Source organism: Xyrauchen texanus, chromosome 23 (assembly GCF_025860055.1).
Source record: "Xyrauchen texanus isolate HMW12.3.18 chromosome 23, RBS_HiC_50CHRs, whole genome shotgun sequence".
NCBI lineage: Eukaryota > Metazoa > Chordata > Actinopteri > Cypriniformes > Catostomidae > Xyrauchen > Xyrauchen texanus.
In genome coordinates, this window is record NC_068298.1 from 21,204,900 (window position 1) to 21,226,667 (window position 21,768).

The 21,768-nt window shown below is 35.5% G+C and overlaps 1 protein-coding gene across 3 annotated transcripts in view; it reads right to left on the bottom strand.

Moving 5' to 3' along the window:
* Positions 1–21,768, bottom strand: part of rnf130 (ring finger protein 130) — a 99,163-nt gene that overhangs the window by 51,935 nt on the left and 25,460 nt on the right. For all 3 annotated transcript variants that reach the window (XM_052089350.1, XM_052089348.1, XM_052089349.1), the window contains exon 3: positions 4,091–4,285. In XM_052089350.1, the coding sequence (XP_051945310.1) occupies positions 4,091–4,285 (195 nt within the window). The remainder of the gene's footprint in view (positions 1–4,090; positions 4,286–21,768) is intronic.

Consider the following 21,768-nt stretch of genomic DNA (forward strand, 5'->3'; position numbering starts at 1 on the left):
TCATTCTCTGTGCGGTCAGAGCTGCTTCAACCAGTCGCGGAAGAGACATAATCTGAGCGGGAGTCGAGACCGGGAGAGATTTAAAGTTCTGCCAGGTGATGCGCACTCTAACACGGAGACGCTCGTCTCTCACCCCCGCTGTCTGCAGCTTGCAACGTGTAGCATCATTGATGAGATCATCATCATAAGATCAATCTTATGTGAAAAATAACACTAAAATGACAACAACAATAAAATGTGTGTGAGAATATATATATATATATATATATATATATATATATATATATATATATATATATATATATATATATATATATATATATATATATATATAAACATCTACATTACATTTATGCATTTGGCAGACACTTTTATCCAAAGCGACTTACAGTGCACGTATTACAGGGACAATCCCCCCAGAGCAACCTGGAGTTAAGTGCCTTGCTCAAGGACACAATGGTGGTGGCTGTGGGAACCAGTGACCTTCTGATTACCAGTTATGTGCGTTACACCACTACGCCACCACCACTTCATATATAGGTTTTGGATAGACAAGATTGACAAATGCTTATCAATAATACTCTTATGGCTAAAATGTTTACAGTGTTCAGTGGCTAAAATATCAATATGACTAAATGTCACTAAAATATGACTAAAATGTCAGCAGTTTTCAACAGTAAACTACATTAAAAAGCCCAGTAAGCCAAACAAAACAAAGCACAATTACAGATGTGTTTGCGAGTGTCACGCCATATGACAAGTCTTCACAGAGATCTAAAGAGACGTGATGCACCGTTAGCAAAGTGGGATTTCAGAAAATGATCCACACACTGGACAAGCGGTACCAGCAATAAGTAGAACTTTTTAGAAAAAACAAAACAAAAAAAACAACAGATATAACAAGTGGTTTGATTGAGTGAACCAAACTTTTATATCCAGTTTCCTTTTCAAAAGAGTTTATACAAAGTACGTTACATGATTAAATGTACCTGTTTGTTCGGACAATCTTATTTTCATGAAAATTTGTATGTTCTTATTTATTGTTCCATTTAATTTAGGTGTAATATTGAGAAAATAACAAGTTTGCAGTAATGCAAAGATGTTATTATTTAATTTTGTAAAAATATTTTAATTTGAAAACACTGCATTTATAGTTGTTGTTGTTGCTAGTTTGTATGTTTGAGCTGAGAAATACACATTTCAGTGTTATCAGTAATCTATTTGTTTTTTCCTTGATAACCAAGCAAGTTGACTCATGTTACCATTTGTTTATTATATCGCAAATCGCAATAATCGCAATATGACATTTTCTCCAAATCGTGCAGCCCTAATACACACACACACACACACACACACACACACACACACACACAAAAGTTTGGAATAATGTACAGATTTTGCTCTTATGGAAATAAATTGGTACTTTTATTCAACAAAAAGGCATTCAACTGATCACAATGTATAGTCAGGACATTAATAACTTGAAAGATGAAGGTTACAATTTTGAAAAAAAATTCTTCAAAGCTTCAAAGAGTTCTCATCAAAAATTCATATAAATATATATATATATATATATATATATATATATATATATAACAGATGCAGTGCGTGATGCACATGTAGTGAAGAATCAATGACCTGCTGGTATATAGAGAACTGAACCCCATAGGCGGCAGTGGAAAAGGACCCTCTGAATAAGTCATGTACGCCTGCTATATTTAAGCATCTCATCGATCCCATTTTGATAGTGCCGTCGTGACTCACCATCTCTCCTCATCCCCACCACCCCCTCCTTTTGTTCCTTCCTCATCCCTCCCCTTTATTCAATCCACAATTCTTAAAAATGTGTAAGCCTTAGGTTGAATCCTATGTGCCCTTTGCATCCTAAGCTGTTGGCTATGTGCCAGGCTAGAATAATTTTTGTCTGTGCACGTGTGTAGAGTGCACCTGCAGAACAACAATGCCAGTGCTAGTGGATGAGTTCCAGCATGCAGTCCTTCACCACATCTGAATGGCCTCAAAACCACTTTCTCTCTAACACACTCACATGGCACTTATATAACCCTAAGGACAAATGTCAAAATACCTAGATACTATGCCTGGACAATGGGCAATATAGCTTAAATTTTTTTTTTAAATAAATAAATAAAAATGTTTTTTTTTTTTTAATTTGTATGATTATGTTTTTATTACAATATTTGATATTTATGTAATCGGCCAAAAGTGGCTTAAAAGGGTGATTTTTGTTGTTGTTGTTGTTTGTTTTTCAAATCAGAAGAACTGTCATTTCTACCAAACATCCATTGTTACATTTTACTGAACTAAAATTAAGTAATAATAATAAAAATAAAAAATAAAAAATAAAAAATATATATATATATATATATATATATATATATATATATATATATATATATATATATATATATATATATATATATATATAAAACATAAAATACACACAAGAATACAATTTAATCATTTTCATTTACAGTATATGCATCAATACAAAGTAACGAACTACTTTAAAACTTTTTTTGCATTTTAATACATGTAAAATGGCACTCAGGGGCTTTTTTTTTAATAATTATTTAGTGATGATATAAAAGAACCAAATCAGTGTTTTGAACAATTAAATTAAATTTACAGTTTGAACTCATTCATGGAGATAAATTAATTTAATCAACTAACTCTTTTTTTTGTTATTAAAATATCTCTGTCTTAACACTCTCATGCTTACGAGACATTAGACAACAAATAGCAAAACTATTCTAATGATACACTATAAAAATATAACAAATAAAACTTAATGGCCAAATAAAAGGTCCATTAAAATCATTGTGGTATTCACAGTGTTGATAAGGTTTAAATCACTAGTGAAATCATTTGCATATATTGTAAATATTCTATATAACACCCAGCCCCAAACAAACACAAACAGGACTTTCCTAACTATCTCTATCATGAATGTACAAACAGATGATATCGTAGTTAGTAGACACTGGAAAATAAAACGCAATGATCCTGAACTCAGACATTCCTCAAGGCTGCTTGTTATCTCTGTTCAACTGAAAAATCCACACAACAAACATTTGCTTATGACATCAAAAATTAAAATCCATAAATTAACTATGAAAATCAATAAAAATCACTGATGTATCAGTGATGTGGTGTCACCACCTAACAATCATCTAATCATGAATGCCAAAAAGACCTCAGTAAAGTCAAAAAAGGGACTCACAATAAAAGCTGAAATAATGGAATAGTCATTTTCTGCACATGCTGAATAGATGTGCTGTAAAAAAACAGAACTAACGGCATCACTTTCTGGAACAGCCAAACCCAAAGGCAAACTATGATTTGCTATCCACTTAACATAAAAACCCTCTGGTAAGATTATCTCACATCAGATTCAAATAATGTTTAAAGAAACTCATACAGTATGTATTATAAACTCTTGCATAATTCAGTATAAACAATCTATAGCTAATGTATCAGAGCTTTGTATAGCTTGTGCATTTTAATGTTGTTATATCATGTCCGAACACCATCGGTGTAGTCTGTTTAGTAAACATTTAATAGAATTTAATGGGCACTGAAGCTACTGTGTCAGCTATTGCTTCTACCAAAATATTTTTCTTTATATTTTTGCAGACATACAGCAACATTTTCACCTAGACTGCTTCCTATCCACGGCAAAAAAAAAAACAACATGTTTCATTTCCCAATTAACTTTACAGTGTAGATAGTGGAGCTTCCTTTAGTTTGAGTATTAACAGTGTTTCTCAAGTACCCACACGAACATACAGAGCACACACTTTGTCTCTCTTACTCTCTCTCCCCCATTTAGTCTTTTGACAATGCCTTTTCCAGATAATGTACATCACTGCAGTAAAATCTGCTGTAATGTGGCAAATAACATTACAAAGACTTTAATCTGACTGGTAAGGGGCCTAAGTAACTTGATATATCCTGTCAAGAGCAAACAACTACCATATCCTGTTCATTTGTGTGATTTCTAACCGAGAGAGGAGATTGAAACATTAAGTCTTCTTATTCACAATGAGAATAGAAAGATTCTGGAGCTCACCTTCATGAGCCATGGTGACTGTGTCTTCTTTGGTGTTGTTATTATAGATAATGACAGTCGAGGCATTGAAAGCAGCTGCCTTGAGGATCTTCTCCTTGAAGGTGCATTTCCCTCTTTGCATTATGGCAACCCAGTGTGTGGTCTTTGGAGGCACTACAAACCGAGTGTTTTGACAGCATCCTTGCATATCCACAGCTAAACAGAAACAAAAATGTTAGAGGACCAGGTTGAAAAAAAAACAAAAGTATGTATAGTCTAAATCCCTTTTGTGAGTTTGAAAAGGGGAAAAGTGGCTATTGTAATCTTTCACTTAATAAAAATGTAGAAAAGGCCTATAATAAAAATTTGAATATGAAAAATAAGAATTGATTTGCTTAAACACTGAGGCATGGCCTTATGGATACACTGTACACAAAAACAATAAAATAAACAACACACCACAATAAAACAACATTCAATGAAATTATAAATAAACAAATGGAATGCAAATACAGACAATGCTTGTACACCACACTATGCATACTACTTTATATTGTACCATACAGTACATACTATGCAATGTATATATACACTGGGCCTACTCAGTCCTTAACATATAACATTCCAATGATACTCAATTCTCAAAAAAGGCTATATTCAGGTGCAAGACCATGAAGAGCCTTAAAAACATACATCAACACTTTGTACTTGATTCTGTATTGGATCGGTAACCAATGTAGTGAAATCAAAACTGGGGTGATATGGTCTCTTTTCCTGGTTCCAGTTAAAAGCCTAGCAGCTGAATTTTGGACCACCTGCAGGCGAGAGAGAGAGGCCTGACTCACACCCAGATACAAAGCATTACAATAGTCCAATCGAGAGGACACAAAGGCATGCACAACCTTCTCCAAATCATCAAAAGAAAGGATGGGCTTCAACCTTGCCATAGTTCTAAGATGGAAAAAACTATTTTTAACCACAGCATTTATTTGTCGATCAAACCTGAGCTCAGAGTCGAATATAACACCCAGGTTTTTTACATAGGGAAGTTTTTTCCCTGGAAGCAGTGACAAATTTCTTTCTAAATTTAAGTCACATCCCCTTTGACCAAAAACAATAAACTCTGACTTATCCTCATTTAATTGAAGAAAGTTGTTTGCCAGCCAACACTTCACATCGGCCATGCATTTATACAGAGACTCAGATCTGAATAAAAAGTTGTTTTTTAAGAACATTATCTTAGCGAATCTTAGAGGATTCTTATTTGATCATATTAGGATTGATAACAAATTGAGATTGAAAATCCATTAGCAAACTATTAGCCTTCCTTCAGCCTTCAGGATGTTGTGCTCATTTGCAGATTCACTGTGTGCCGTTTACTTGAATTTCTGATTAAAATCAAACTCACGACATCATTGGACTGAAAGCATGCCACAACTAAACACATTAGCAATGTAATACGGTCTCTGTGTAGGAGGTTGCCAGCATCCCTATAGTTCTCTGTGATTGCTGCATCAGCACTGAAGATTATGGAGGCATTCTGATGAGCTGGGCTGAGTAAACTAATGCCTTGCCACTTCCAAACACTGACTCATATGTTGGAGCTGCATGTCCCATTCTCCAGGAGAGGTGGAACCCCCAAAGGGAGGCAGAGCAGGTCACGATAATTGTAGCAAAACCCACCATCCTTCCCTCAAGGCATTTTGTAAGATTTGTGCATTCAACACAAAAAATACAAGGGAGGTCGCAGATAGAGTTTGCGGTGCGAGAAAGAGTGAGCGCAGCTTGGTTTCAGTTCTGAGTATTTGAAGGAATATTTCACCCAAAAATGAAGTCTCTCATCATATACTCACCCTTATGCCATGCCAGGTGTGTATGAATTTCTTTATTCTGCAGATTTCAATTGAAGATTTTTAGAACAATATCTCCATTTTGTAGGCCCTTACAATGCAAGTGAATGGTGACCAAAACTTTGAAACTTCAAAAAGTATAAGCATAAAGGCAATATGAAAGTAATTAATAAGACTCAAGTGGTTTACTCAATATCATTTTAAAGCCATCCAATCGGTTTGGGGGACCCAAATATGACTCCTCTTTCACTATAAATCTTGACATCAGTGGTCTCCTTGGCGATCATGATTTCAAGCTCGATTACACTTCCTAGCACTATTTAGTGCTCTGGGTATGCGTTAAGCACTAGGAAGCGTAATCGTGCTGTAAATCATTCAATTGTGCCTAGAGACTGCAATGGCAAGATGTACAGTGAAAAAGTATTTTGGTCTGTTCTCACCCAAATCGGATTAGATCGCTTCAGAACACAGGGATTTAACCACTGAAGTCATATGGATTATTTTTATACTGCCTTAATGTGTTTTTTGGAGCTTCAGATTTTGGGTCACCACACACTTGCATTGTAAGAACCTACAAAGCTGAGATATTCTTTTAAAAATATTAAATTTGTGTTCTGCAGAAGAATGAAAGTCATACATATCTGGGATGGCATGAAGGCTAGTAAATGATGTGAGAATGTTAATTTTTGGGTGAACTATTCCATTAATGTTAGGTACACAAACACATACCCATGGTTCACTCATATACACGGACACAGAATGAGGCAGAATCAAATATCCAACAGCCTGCAATACCAACACTGAGCAGCCGTTTCTGTTGACCTGTGTGTGTGTGTGTGTGTGTGTGTGTGTGTGTATGCATAAGTGTAGTGTGGGAGAAGCAACTGAGAATGCCAAAAGCTAATATTGTTGGTCCACAAGCTAATATCATAGGCCCTATGAGCACTAGAATATTAGTCTCAGCATTAATGATTCATGTAGATGACCTGCAGCAGCTGAAGAGTACAGCTGAGGTGCAGTCGTAATATGAATCCAAAATGACCTGATATTAAATCATAAACCTGATGAGGGAGAGTAAAAATCTTTTTTTTTTTCATTTTTGGCTAAACTATTTAAAACATTATCATTATATAATTAGCATGCTATAACTGCAGTAAGAACTGAACGTCCTTAAAGTTTAAGGTTGGAGTTCCCTTTGCATCGTGCATCTCTGACTTTGCAGTGTTATCAGTGCTGAGAGGGCATGTTTGGGTTCAAAAGGAAAGCTTTTATTTGATCTTTCTCCAAGTTACATAATCTTACGTAATTAGCAACTCAATGACATCTAAAAAATTGGGTGATAAAGACAACGTAAGAGAATAGGACAGTTCAGTTTTCCATTTCTACTTTGACAGATTCTCAAACTGTGAATGTGTCCATACACAACAAAGAGTTTGTACATTAAAGTCCCCATCTCTTACAGAGGCCTGCTCACTCCTTGAATAAAACAAGAGAACAAAAGAAATAAATATTTTGTAATTTTGCATAACTTAACCACTACTTTACATATATAAACTGAAAAAAAAAAAAAAAAAAAACACAGGTACTGACTATCCTATGAAGGTTAAACACAAAATTTTATCAGATTTTGACTTCAAATTTATCACTACATGTGTGTTAAAGATTTTATTGTTAATTATGTTATGTAAAACCATAGAGTTAAATTAAAAATAATACAATGCATAACGGCAATAAAAAAAAAAAAAAAGGATTTGGCCTGAATGAACAAAATGAACTATGTGTATTGAAAGAGTCAATTGATATTTTTATATGATGTGCAAAGCAAAGCAAGTACATCTACTTATTTATTGAACCATATGTGAAAAAAAAATAGGTTTGCACGTATTTAAGGTTTACATGCATGCAGTTTCTGATTAGAAAACCTCTACGATCATGTTGGAGAAAGAATCATCATTGGCTAGTACATTTTTGTTTGTACTCACCAGAATTTTGATGACGTGTAAGCATAATGCAACTAAAAAAATATATTAAGCAAACTGAGAGAGGGAGCCTCTTCATATATATTCACGCAATATAGTATATTGTATTTTTTTTTAATATTTTGCTTTTACACATTTTTGCTTTTTAAAATGTACATATTTCACATTCTATCAATTTATATGATGTCATGAAATTGTATTTTTAATAATGATGATAAACCCGTTGTCACTGTTTGAAATTTCGTACACATTTTTAACAAAACAATTCACAAGGTTAGTAAAAGGGCTTCGGTTCTTTGACACTACACAACTCTATCAACAACTGTTGATGGAGGAAAAGTGCATGCTCAGAGACAGCATGTGTTTGAACAGAAGTATATTCCTTCTCCAAAAGAAAAATCCTCTAACAGCCCTCTACATTGCGAGTAAATCAAATCACATATGTGAGTAAATTTCACACTATGCGACTAAAAAACATCTGGTAATAGCCACTGGCAAGTAAATAATAACATTATCATAACTCTCATAACTCTGGCTTCAATCATAACAACACAAATATTAAATTGAGATGTATTTACATACATATCCCAAACAGTACTTAATGTTGGAAAGAGACATACAGCAAGTTGCAGGTTTAGGTTACTGAAGTAAACTCTTAGTTTAACTTTAATTTAATTTTAATTAAATTATTAGTTTAATTATGATATTTTTGAATATGTAGAACAAAAGACGAACATCAATCAGTTTTGTCCTTCTAAAGGATATTATTTTAACTAAAGCAGCTCTTCTGTGCATTGACAGCGGTACAATTTCGACATTTTACAAGCATTTTATTATTGAGGATTTTTTGTTTAGTGGAGTTAGCCTGTGATTTTTTAGATTAAATTATAGTTTTTAAAAGGTTATGTTGTGCAATTGAACTGATAGACTTGCTATTCATTTTCTTCCCATGCTAAAGAATACCGAGTGCTCAAAGGACTTGTTTGGACTAGTTTCCCGCCCTAGTTTGAACAAGGTGGCTGTATTTTGTTGTTCGCATGATACAAGTTTCCGAAGTGTGGAAACAAACGAGAATATACCAAACACATATATGCAGAACTTAATCGGCACAGGCTTCGCTTATGACTTCATATCATCAGAAGGCATTGGAGTAAGAAAAGACTTCTGGTGAACTTTATGAGATTCTCTTGATTTGTTACTTAAAGGTAATCTGGTCTTAGTTGTTTAGAATTGTTCTGAGAGATCTTGATTTTACATGGAATAATTTGAGTCTGTCCAAAACTTAAACAGATAGTTTACTCAAAAGTAAAACCTCTCTCATTTACTGACCCTCATACCATCCCAGATGTGTTTGACTTTTGTCTCCTGTACACAAGATTTTGTGCGCTTGTATTATATTGTGTGTTATTGTGAAACTATTGTAAAGACAACGGGCATTAAAGGCTTACCTTGCGGTGAAGACTTGTTTCCTGTCCTCCTTCCTGTGAGGGGTGTTACAGTCATAAATGAGGGTGCGTAAATGATAAGAGAATTTTCATTTTGGGGGAACTATTCTTTTAAATAAGATGATTTTTATATATAAAGCTTTTGTCTTCGATGGAAGAAATAAAGTCATACAGGCCTGGAACAAGTGAGTAAATAATGACATAATTTTTGTGTGAACTATTTTATGTAGGTGTGTATTTTGAAACCGATTTTAATAAATTGTTCTTTAATTTTGCCACTTTTTTCTATTTCTGCATTTCAGAGCTGAAGATGCAGAAGAGCAAAATTATGGATTTTCACCAGTTGCCCTGTAAACAACGGTCAGAGAACTCTAAAATTAACTACAATATGTTTAGAAATGTAATTGTTCTTGAAAGGGATGTCATAATTTTTGCACTGAATCTGAGTTACCCAAAAGAGTTTTAAAGACAGGTGGCTTTATAAGGTTTTAACATTGAAGGATGTGCAAAAAAAAAAAAAAAAGCTGTAGACAATTTATCCTGTCGCTTTCAAATGTGTGTGTGTGTGTGTGTGTTTACCTTGTCTTTCTATATTAAATAAGTTTACTACATGCAGTTTGCTTATTTAAAAAAAAAAAAAAGAAAAGGCAGTTGCAAACATTAAGTACTAGCACATTTCAAATCACCTACAATTATATAGTTTAATTATTAAGTTAACATCTTAAAAAAAATTATTAATACAAAACATATTCATGATTTCAAAAACATATATTTTTTACATTGTATAAATTTTGAGTTGTGATTAATTAAAATAAACATTAGTAACTGCTAATTTTAGGGTGGTGTGGTGTAGTGGTCTAAAGCACATAACTGTAATCTGGTAATCAGAAGATCGCTGGTTCGATCCACACAGCCACCACCATTGTGTCCTTGAGCAAGGCACTTAACTTCAGGTTGCTCCAGGGAGACTGTCCCTGTAATAAGGGCTCTGTAAGTCGCTTTGGATAAAAGCATCTGCCAAATGCATAAATGTAAATGATGTAAATGTTTTAATTTATAGTTTGAGAAAAAAAGTTATGCATACTTGAGACATAATTTTCAATACTTGTAAAAGCAAAGGCAATCAGTTGCCTCAAATTTTTAAGTTTCAAAATAGGCCCCATTTACCTTCATTGTAAGAAAAAGAAAAGGAAATGAGTAAAAATTGTTTTGTGGTAATCAGCACTGACACAAATGCTATTGACTTAGCTTAACTGTTTTCCCTTAAGCTTTGAACGTGATATGTACAACATACATCAGAACTTTTTTCCAATAAATGGATTAGTTTCATACCGTGTGCTGCCTCTGTAGTCTCGTTTGACAGTCACTGAACAATGAGAAAATGGAATTGATAATTATAACTGGCATTATACCTAGTTCTAGTAACTTGACCTAATCGACAACTTCTAACATGTAGGCTAAACAAAAGACAAGGAGGCTTAAATGTAGGAGAACATAACTGATTCAAGTTAAATTAAAATTCATTAAAGTTAAACCAACACCATTCATTCAAGTTAAACGGACACCATTCATTCAAGTTAAACTAACACCATTCATTCAAGTTAAACGAACGCCATTCATTCAAGCTAAACGAACGCCATTCATTCAAGTTAAACGAACACCATTCATTCAAGTTAAACTATCGCCATTCATTCAAGTTAAACGAACGACATTCATTCAAGTTAAACGAACGCCATTCAATCAAGTAAGTTTTGCATGGTCGGTTTTATTGGGTTTAAATGGATTCTGTTTTGTTAAGAGAACTTGTTTCAAACATGTGTAACCACGGTCCATGATTGAATCATGTTCAGCCAAAGTGCTATTTTTTGGAGTGTAATATGTAATGTTTAAATGTTCAAATGTCCCATGGCAGGATAATTCTGCTTTTATTATTATATGAAATATATGTGTATGAAAGTGTGGATATGTGTGTTTTACATAATGTTTTAATTCATATTATGTTAAGGCAAAAGGGCCATAGTATTTTTTTAGGGCTGGAAAACAAAATCTTTTGTTCCCAGAACAAAAACATATTAGAGATTGTTTTGTCAGCTTTAGAAAATGATGAACCAACAAAAGTGTTGTGTGAAAAATATGCTTAAGCATTTAAAGCCATTGCTAATGAGTTATTGTACTATGCTGAACAAAAGAATGTGCATGCTATTTTGTATGTTTTTGTGAATAATAATAAATAAATAAAAATAATCAATGAGTGGTGGTGTATTTTTTAATTAGTATTGTGAACAATTTTCCAAAATGTTGCTACTGTCATAAAGTTTTGATTCCATAGCATAACTTTATTTGAATAGAATGCTATAAACTAATGGGTGGGGGGAACTGCTGAAAAACTATTTCAGTGATTTTAAAGTATTATGCTGACAAATCTTATCCTGTTTCAATAAGATAATATATTTTTTGCAGTTTATATTTTTTAAATGATAACACAATGCAAAACTACAGTTAACCTAAACTGGAGGCCAAAAGCTAGGGCTGTCGCGATAACCGCAATATTGTAATACCGCGCTATTGACCTGCCGACCGCAGAGGAAGGAAAGCAACCGCAGAAACCGCAGCAATCGCAGTGTTCAGTTTTTTTTCTTTCTTCCATAAGGCTGTGGCCTTTTTGTTTTACAATTTGTCACTGTGCATTTAATGTTAAATAAATTAATAATTATGCAAGAGTGTTACGACTTTTTCCCACGAACCATTGTAGCTCTATCTGGTGTTTAGTTTATTTTGAATAGGCCTACTAAAACGATGGTAGTCGCTCTCGTCCCAAAACCTAATGTCACGTCGCCAGTTTGGGAACATTTCGGCTTTCAACCCAATGAAAAGGGCGAGCCAGCGAATTTAGATGAGCCGATATGCAAAATTTGCGGCAAAAAGGTTCCTGTGACACGCGGCAATACATCTAATTTGAGGTGTCATCTCGCTAACCGAACGGGTTGGCTTAAACCATCATCCGAGGATACCACCTTAACATCGGGCATAAAGCACAAAATGTGTCCAGCTGCCTTACAAAAACTTTTGGCAAAGGCGTGTTGTTTAGATCCTCGATATAGGGGCGATCATATCAATGACACGGAGACAAAATCCGCACTCATCGAAGAGATGGTGGGAGTGGAGGACGAAGAGACCGCTGCCCGTGCGTCAGAGGTTGGAGACGAAGAGCAAGCGGTAGTGCCACCTGCAGCAAAGAAAAAGACTCTTGGAGACCTGCTGAAGTCACGGACAACCTCCGCGTCAGCGCCCATACCCAAGAGAGCGCGAGCAGATAACGAGCTCACGCGCTATCTGCATGAGGAGTGCATCGACACCAACGCGAATCCACTGTCCTGATGGCGCGATAATCAGTCTAGATTTCCGTTGCTGTCCAAAGTCGCGTGCAAATACATGTGTATTTGTGCAACGAGCACACCGTCGGAAAGGGTTTTCAGTGCCGCAGGGAATATTGTTACCCCCATGCGATGTTGGTTTTCCTAGCGCGAAACAAGGACATTATAACCCAGGTCTAAATCGCATTTGTTAAGGCTTAAGTTTATTCTCTGTATTTTCACTTAGCCTACTTTTAGAATTATTTCGTTTTCAAATTAGAAAAAGGCATTTTCTTATTAGGCTACTTGTTTTCATGTGATACTTTAGAACTCTTTGATTTATTTCATTTTTTTAATTGGAAAAGGCATGTTCTTGTTGCTGTTTGGCATTTAACAATAAACAAAAATGTTTTAAAACGTGTCTCTCTGTCAGTTACAAAGTAACAATATATACTACATAACTCAACAATAGAGCTTTGTATGCAGTAAAATCAGGATAAATTAGGTTTGTAAAAAAAAACAAATAAAAAAAAAACGGCGGTAACACCGCATATCGCGCTATTGAGCCACCCATAATAACCGCAAGGGAAAATTCTTAACCGCGACAGCCCTACCAAAAGCTAGTAATAATGTACAGATTTAGCTGTTTCGGAAGGAAATTGGTAATTGCATTCACCAGTGGCATTTAACTGATCACAAAGTATAGTCAGGACATTACTGATGTAAAAACAGCACCATCACTATTTAAAAAAAGTTATTTTTTGATCAAATCTAGACAGGCTCCTTTTCAAGCAGCCATCACTCCAACACCTTATCCCTGAGAAATCATGGTAAATTGCTAATTTGGAACTAGAAAAATCACCTGCCATTATATCAAACATAGTTGAAAGCTATTTGGTTTGTTAAATGAAGCTTAACATTGTCTTGTTTTTGAATTGTCACAGTATACAATAGACTGGCATGTCTTAAGGTCAATATTAGGTCAAAAATGGCAAAAAAGAAACAGCTTTCTCTAGAAAATCATTAGTCAATCATTGTTTTGAGGAATGAAGGCTATATTATGCATGAAATTGCCAAAAAACTGAAGATTTCATACAAAGGTGAACACTAGGCTTGAAATACAAAGGACACTTGGCTAGATTTACAGTATTTTTGTAATAACAATAGTAATTATCTGTTCTTAAGCTTTTCTTTATAATTCTTTTAAAGATAAATATTCTGTGTTTTAGTATATGTTAAAAGTAAAAGATTTCATGGAATTATAGGGAGATTTATTGTAGAATTACAGTAATAGATGTTATGGTAAAGCTGATTACTGTTTTTGTTTTTACAGTTTATCTATGTTTTTAATCCGACAGTACTTTTCTGTTTATCAACAGACATTTTACGACACTTCCGAAAATTATTATTATTTTTTTTTTTTTACAGTGCAGGCTAATTTGTGAACAGGGCAAAAGTGCTGTCATGTGCAAACAAATGTGAATGTCATTTTAATAAGCTGCCTTGATAGAGAAGTTTTAGGGCTTACATTTGCTATTCTAAAACATTCTGAAACCAGTTTGAGCTCACAGTTCCTGGTTTAAGTTCCTTTTCTGTCTGTCTGCCTCTACTTTATACTCAACTGGAAATGATGTGAACACTATGCCTCAACTTGTGTTAGGCCTGCCAAATGTTTCTGGTGCCAAGTGGTTCAGGCTCCATCAAAAAGACACCACAAACACACTAATCTATGACAAGTGTCAGCTCAAACAATGGGGAAACCAGTCTTCCAAAATCATGGTCTTTTATTTGAGCTTTCAGAAAAGCCAAATTAAGTAATAATTTACTTTAAAGTAATTAATACATATTTTTTATTGCATTGCATCATCAGAATTTAAGTAAAAATGCAAAAACAGCTAATTGGCAAATGGAAAAATGAATGTGCATTCTGTGATTTTTACCTAACTGATGCACAACTAGTAGTACTGCATCATAGATATTGAAAAGGGGAACAACAATTTATAAAGAAGTACATGATGCACAAGTTAAAGGACAGAAAATTCTGTCATTTATTACTCACTATCATGTCATTCAAAACCCACATGACTTTCTTTTTTACGCGGAACACAAAAGGAGATGCTTTATGGAATGTCAGCTGTCGCACCCCCTTTTTGAGCACAAACCATGAAAATGACATACCTGAATTTAAATCGTTGTATTTACTGGACCCTTTGGAGTATGGACACAGTTGTAGTATCTTTTGAAAGAAGACACTTTAGGCTTTATTTCCCAAGTTTCAGAATTACTATATATTGTTATTTTTTAAAGTTAGAGAAGCTGAAGTTTATAGTAATGAAATATTTTGTGCTGAACATGTTTTTATAATCTAAAAAAACAATAATAAAAGTACCAAGACAACCTAGAAATACAATGTTCTCAAAGCCAAACGTCTAAAGAAATATGTTTCAAATTTGAAGATGATCTAACAAGAAATGAGGTTCCTGCAAGTGAACAGAGTAAAATTAAGGCTCCGCCTTTCAAGACGACACAAAATCTGACTGCACTGCTTGGGTATTATGACTAAAACTATGCCGCATTTTTAAAAATAGACTTTGGAGACAGGCTGGTTTTGTTTACGAGACTCTAATATATAAGATAATATACAGTTTTACAACATGAATGCTGCTCAGATTGTATAGTTTTGTTGAAGAACGATGTAAACAATGGAGTATATAATCAACATTTCTCAAATGTATCACTTTTATGGACAAAATTTGCTGTTGGATGTTTTTTAATGAACGCTTGTCAAGGACAATTGACCCAAGTGTGGCGAACTGGATTCATCTGGCGATCGCGTTTTCATAACCAATGTATGAAGTCCCGTTTTGATATTGCATGTATTCGTACTCCTGGCACAAATAACTAAATTGCTGTTTCTGGAGCAATGCTATCGTTAAACAGAGATCAGATATCAATGATGAGCCCTTGCATAATTTGTTAACATTAATTACATTTACAGATGGTAAATTATATATTAAATGTAAGCAGAGTGACGTCACTACCGCGTGCAGGGGAATTGCGTATCAACAGGTTAAGAAGGGACTCAAAAGAATCATAAAAGTAGTCAATGCAGCTTGTGCATCATATTTCAAGTTAAATAAAATCATTAAGTGCTTAAATCAAATATGGCAGCAATGTCGATAATGTGAAATGCGCTGAAAAGACTGTAATAGATGTATTAAGTGCTTACATGAGTAGGAGAAAAAAAAACGTTAAAAACCGGCACACCCTGTCTGCTAAGACTTCAGTCTGATATCCATGAAAGCTGCACACTTGATTACATTGAAACTGAAATCGTGGTATGATGTTGCATATAAAATTATTGTGCTCTCTTTCTCCATTGAGATCGGTTTGATTGACGCGGATGCGCGCATTATCTTTCTCACTATAGTTTAATGGACACTCTTCTGGTAAGAACAAAAATTTTTTGCGAAATACTGAATTTGAATACATAACATGCTTACATTATAAAACATAGAAAATAGCAGTAAAATGTGAGAGAAACAACTCTCACACATCAAACAGCTCTGTCAACAAACATGACGCAGCAACCGGTCGACATTAAACTTTATGCGTATTATGATCTTCTTTATAAAGTCTTTATAAAGTGCTCTTGTTCGCTGGATAACTTGGGTCGTGTTTTTTCTGTTTCAACTTGTCTCTTTTGTTTTTCAAATGAGTTTCATAATGCTACACATTTTCACTGGGCTATAAAGTGACATCACTGACAGGGCTTCTCCATGCTCACCGCAAATATCCAACTAATCGATAATTAAATTAGTTTTCAATGATTTCCATTATCGATAATTAGCAATTTTATCAATTAGAAGTTGCAGCCCAAGTCACAAGATATGATGAGAACGAATGAGGCTTGATGTTATCGAAGTATCCACCATATTTGATTTAATTCCATTTGAGAGTGAATAATGACTAAAATTTCATTCAGTTCATTGCACAAAGTGATAGTATGATTTCAGAAGACTTGGAATATAGGCCTAGTGCATAAGTTGTTTGAATTACTTTTACTGTGTTTGTTTTTTTTTTTTTTTGTCCTTTTTCAAGCTTGACAGACCAGAGGCACTATTCACTTAGATGGCAAATAAACCCCGAGAAGACTTTTTATAAATTAACCTTTGTGTTCAACTAAAGAAATTCATACAGTTTTGCAGCGACATTAGTTGAGTAAATAATGACAATTTTAATTTGTGGGTTTGTTATCCTTATAATGTTATCAATCAAATGGGATCCTGTTATGAGGGTTTGCAGGTACATCTGAACTTTACTGCATATCTGAAAAATAAAATAAACTTGCGCAGTTCATATTGAAGATTACTTGACTGCTAATGGAAAGATATTAAGACATTTTGAACATAATAATGGTCCATATTTCCACAACCAGTGAGTGACAACAGTTCAGAGGCAGGCCAAGCAATCTGGCACGAGGTCATTTCTACCAATCATTAGCTGGGATGAACAGACTGCAAGCGAAATCAAATCATGATCTTGAACAATAGCTTGTCAGAGCATAATGGTTTTCACAAATTAAATGCAGTGCTGTAGGACATCTGCTTCCTAGAAATCCCTGTTGCCATTAATTCTAATTAGAAGATGTGGAGCATGAGAGTTGATCAGAGGGAGTTTAAAAGCCAAATTGATCCAATGAATGTATCTAGGGCATGTCTGCATGTCATCACCAGGGTGAGGGGACAGTTTAGCATTAATTATTGTTGGTGCATTGCATTCAATTATGCAAATAACCAGTGAAAAATATACTATAAGCCATAAAATAAAATTGTACTATTTTGATTTTCCTTTATCCTACATCTACACTTCTTACTTGGGCTTTAAAAAGTCACCATGAAACGGAAGTTATGACCTTTAGTAACTTTATTACTGTATTGTGACATATTTCTGAGTGAAACGGCTTTTCGAAAGTGAAAAAAAAAAAAATGTAGGGAGGGGACTTCGTTTATGTTAGGACATGGCTGGAACTGTTGTGTAAACATAGATGAATGTGAAACAAGCGAGTAGAAGCTAATTTGTCCACATTTTGAATCATAATACACCAAGCATAAAGAATAAAGGACACTTACTTAAGCAGTATATCCATGAAACCTCCATCTGCAGAAAAATGGAAATAAACTCCAGCGAGTTTCCTTTCATCCAGTTTCAGCGTCAACGTGTCTTATTTAGAATTCATCATTCTTATGCCTTATTCCGTATGAAATAAAAATGACCCTCCACAGTGACAGTTTCAGAAGGCTAAAAGGCAATGATTTATATAAACATGTACATATTTTACTAGTGGGACCGTTTCCAGACTTGCCAGCCAGGATTTAGCGTATTGAAATATGTCCTAATAGGCAAGTTTTAGTAACATTTAAATGCCGTTTCGGCTAAAGCAGGCCTTTCCCCTCCACTGAGGTGATCACGTGTGCTCTTTTGCTCTTATGATATAAATATGATATGTAATATGCAGAGGTGTGGACTCGAGTCGCGTGACTTGGACTTGACTCGGACTCGAGTCAGTAATTTGATGACTCGCGAATCGACTTGATAGAATCAAAAAAGACTTGCGACTCGACTTAGACTTTGACAGCAATGACTTGCAACTTGACTTGGACTTCAGCCCTCTGACTTGGAAATACTTATACTTTTTAAAACCTAAGAGAAGAGTTGTATAATTAAAAAATATGAAATTAATCAACGATTCATTTCCCAATTAAACGATTCATTTGATTTTCAAATCTGCATTTCAATGCTCCATATTCAACCAATCAGACAACCAACAATCAGATTCCACGAAAGCTGGACCAAGTTTGAAGGCCGCGGCACGCATTTAAGGACTAGGACACAGAAAAATTATACCAAAGGTGATATAATTGGGATATATTGAATACAGCGTTAAAGGCAACAAAAGGATTGCAACATGTAGAACCTGTGGTTCCAAAATTAGACACCTCGTCGACAACGTCCAATTTTGTGAGGCATCTGAAAATCCACAGACAGAGGCAAGTTGCTAACTAATTTACGTCAGCTATGGTTCAGTAACATACATGTCTATGGCAGCATATGGCAGATTTACAGGCTAACAAAGTCTGCATATCGAACCGCAAACTATTTATATTTATATTTAACGTGTTATAGCAATTGGTGTAATGGACAAAATCTACCCGGTGTTTTATTACGCTGTTGTATGACCTCGATAAAGGAACGACATTTATTGTGACCACACACGTTGGTGCTTTTTGAGCATAACTGGTTAGAATGTGCATGTAAACACACTCATTCTTTTGCAGACGCGCTGGTCCTCTGTCATGCGTTTAGCTATATTTATTTAATTATATTGGTTATGGCTAAAAATCACAAAACCGATCATTTACATTTACTTAAAGGGTTCGCAACCCTTTACAGCGGGGGTACTCAATAGGCGGACCGCGGTCCGCATCCGGACCCAGACGCAATACAATTTGGACCGAAGCCAAAATCAACATTATATAATTTAGTCATGATCCAAGCGAGTTTTCATTGGTGCGTGATTTCACGCCTATATTGTTTTCCTATTAGATGTGGTTTATCTATCTTCTGTGTCTGTCCAATCCAAAGATCCAATCAAGAGCTGTAATAACTGTAATCACCATGACAACTCACTCACTCGTTGGCCGCGCTGTGTGTGTGTGTGTGTGTGTGTGTGTGTCATTCGCAACGCAGTCGCTAATCCATCTGCTGTACCTGTTTCCTTGCAAGCGAAAATCATGGCGTGCTCAAAACCTGACAAAAAGAGAAAAGTCGATTCTGAAAATCGCAAATTTAAGACAGAGTGGACTGACAGTTATGCATTTGTGCTGCCGGCGGGGAGCACAAAACCAATGTGTTTAATTTGCAACGAGACGGTTGCCATTGTCAAGAGTGGTAACGTGAAACGTCATTATGACTTAAAGCACGGACACTTTGACCACAATTACCCGCTTAAATCTGAGGTAAGAGCCAGAAAAATCAAACAACTGCAATCATCATACCATGCAACATGCAGTGTAATAGTTAGATCAGCCACCCAACAAGAACGTGCAACTGAAGCCTCATTAAGAGTGGCATGGGTCTTAGGAAAGCACAAGAAACCATTAGCTAATTGAGCTTCAGGAAAACCTTGCACTGCAGGAGTCTCTCTGTGACCCTACCACCTTCTGGACTAAGATGGTCCCTGCAGCAGGTGTCCCTTCCTTGCAGAAGGTGGCCCTTCAAATTCTCACCATGTTTCCCTCAACATATTGTTGTGAGTCTGCCTTTTCAACCATGAATATGGTGAAAAACAAATACAGGAGCACCCTCAGTAATGAACACTTACCATCAGTGCCTCCGCCTGGCCCTCACACCTTTTATGCCCAAGTTTAAAGAACTGGTGGCACAAAAAAGGTGTCACTTTTCACACTAATAAGGCCAGACCACATCACCTTTTGTACATAGTTTGAACGTTTTGTGGGATTTACCACCTTTTTTGTTGGCGTACTGTTTATCACTGTTCCGGACCCTGGACGCAAGGAAAATTTGGTGAGTGGACCTTTTAGGTTTATAATTGAGTACCCCTGCTTTACAGTATATAACTCGTATCTTAAATGTCTGCACTTAGCCACTTCCTGGTAATATTTCAGATTTCACTCACCAGTTCAGCAAGTTCAGTGTCTTTTCACTGTGTGTTTTGAGTAAAAGTTTGGTTTGCCTTAATGTGTGTCCAAAGATAAGAGCCATGTATCATCTTTATTACCCTCTTTGGTCTTTACAGGTAGATATCAATAAAAATTTTTAAAAAGATAAAATTAGATTATAAATGAGAAACTTCTAGATAAAATTTGTATAAATTTACTATAGTAATTAATACTCTGACACTAATTTGGGCAAAGCGCACTAATTACTTGTTTAAGACTTGAAGCTAAAAGTTGAGGACTTGTAAATTGACTTGGACTTGCCTGACTTGACTTGACTTGCCTGACTTGACTTGCCTGACTTGACATGGGACTTGACTTGCCTGCCTTGACATGGGACTTGACTTGGGACTTGACTTGGGACTTGACTTGGGACTTGACTTGGGACTTGACTTGGGACTTGACTTGGGACTTGACTTGGGACTTGACTTGCCTGCCTTGACTTGCCTGCCTTGACTTGCCTGCCTTGACTTGCCGGACTTGACTTGCCGGACTTGACTTGCCGGACTTGACTTGCCGGACTTGACTTGCCGGACTTGACTTGCCGGACTTGACTTGCCGGACTTGACTTGCCGGACTTGACTTGCCGGACTTGACTTGGGACTTGACTTGGGACTTGACTTGGGACTTGACTTGCCTGCCTTGACTTGCCTGCCTTGACTTGCCTGCCTTGACTTGCCTGCCTTGACTTGCCTGCCTTGACTTGGGACCTGACTTGGGACCTGACTTGGGACCTGACTTGGGACCTGACTTGGGACCTGACTTGGGACCTGACTTGGGACCTGACTTGGGACCTGACTTGGGACTTGACTTGGGACTTGACTTGGGACTTGACTTGGGACTTGACTTGGGACTTGACTTGGGACTTGAATGCAATGACTTGGTCCCACCTTTTATATCTTTATATGATATAAAAATAATATGTTTAGATTATATTTTAACTAGTGTTTATGCTGCCTCATTATCATCACAAAGCTTGTGCTTGCAAACATGTGTTCAGGTTAAATGAGTAAAATGCACTTTAAATATGCCCATATTAGAAAATCAGCATATTATAATGATTTCTGAAGGATCATTTGACACTGAAGTCTGCAGTAATGATGCTGAAAATTCATCTTTGATCACAAATTGCATTTTACAATATTTTCAAATAGAAAACTGTTCTTTAAAATTGTAAAAAATAGTTCACAATATCACAGTTTTTACTGTATTTTGGATCAAATAAATGCAGTCTTGGTGAGCAGAAGAGACTTCTTTTAAATGGTAGTGTAGGTCTAAAATTAAGTAAAGTCTTTATGTAAGAAAAGGTATAGTCAGATTATTTATTTTAATT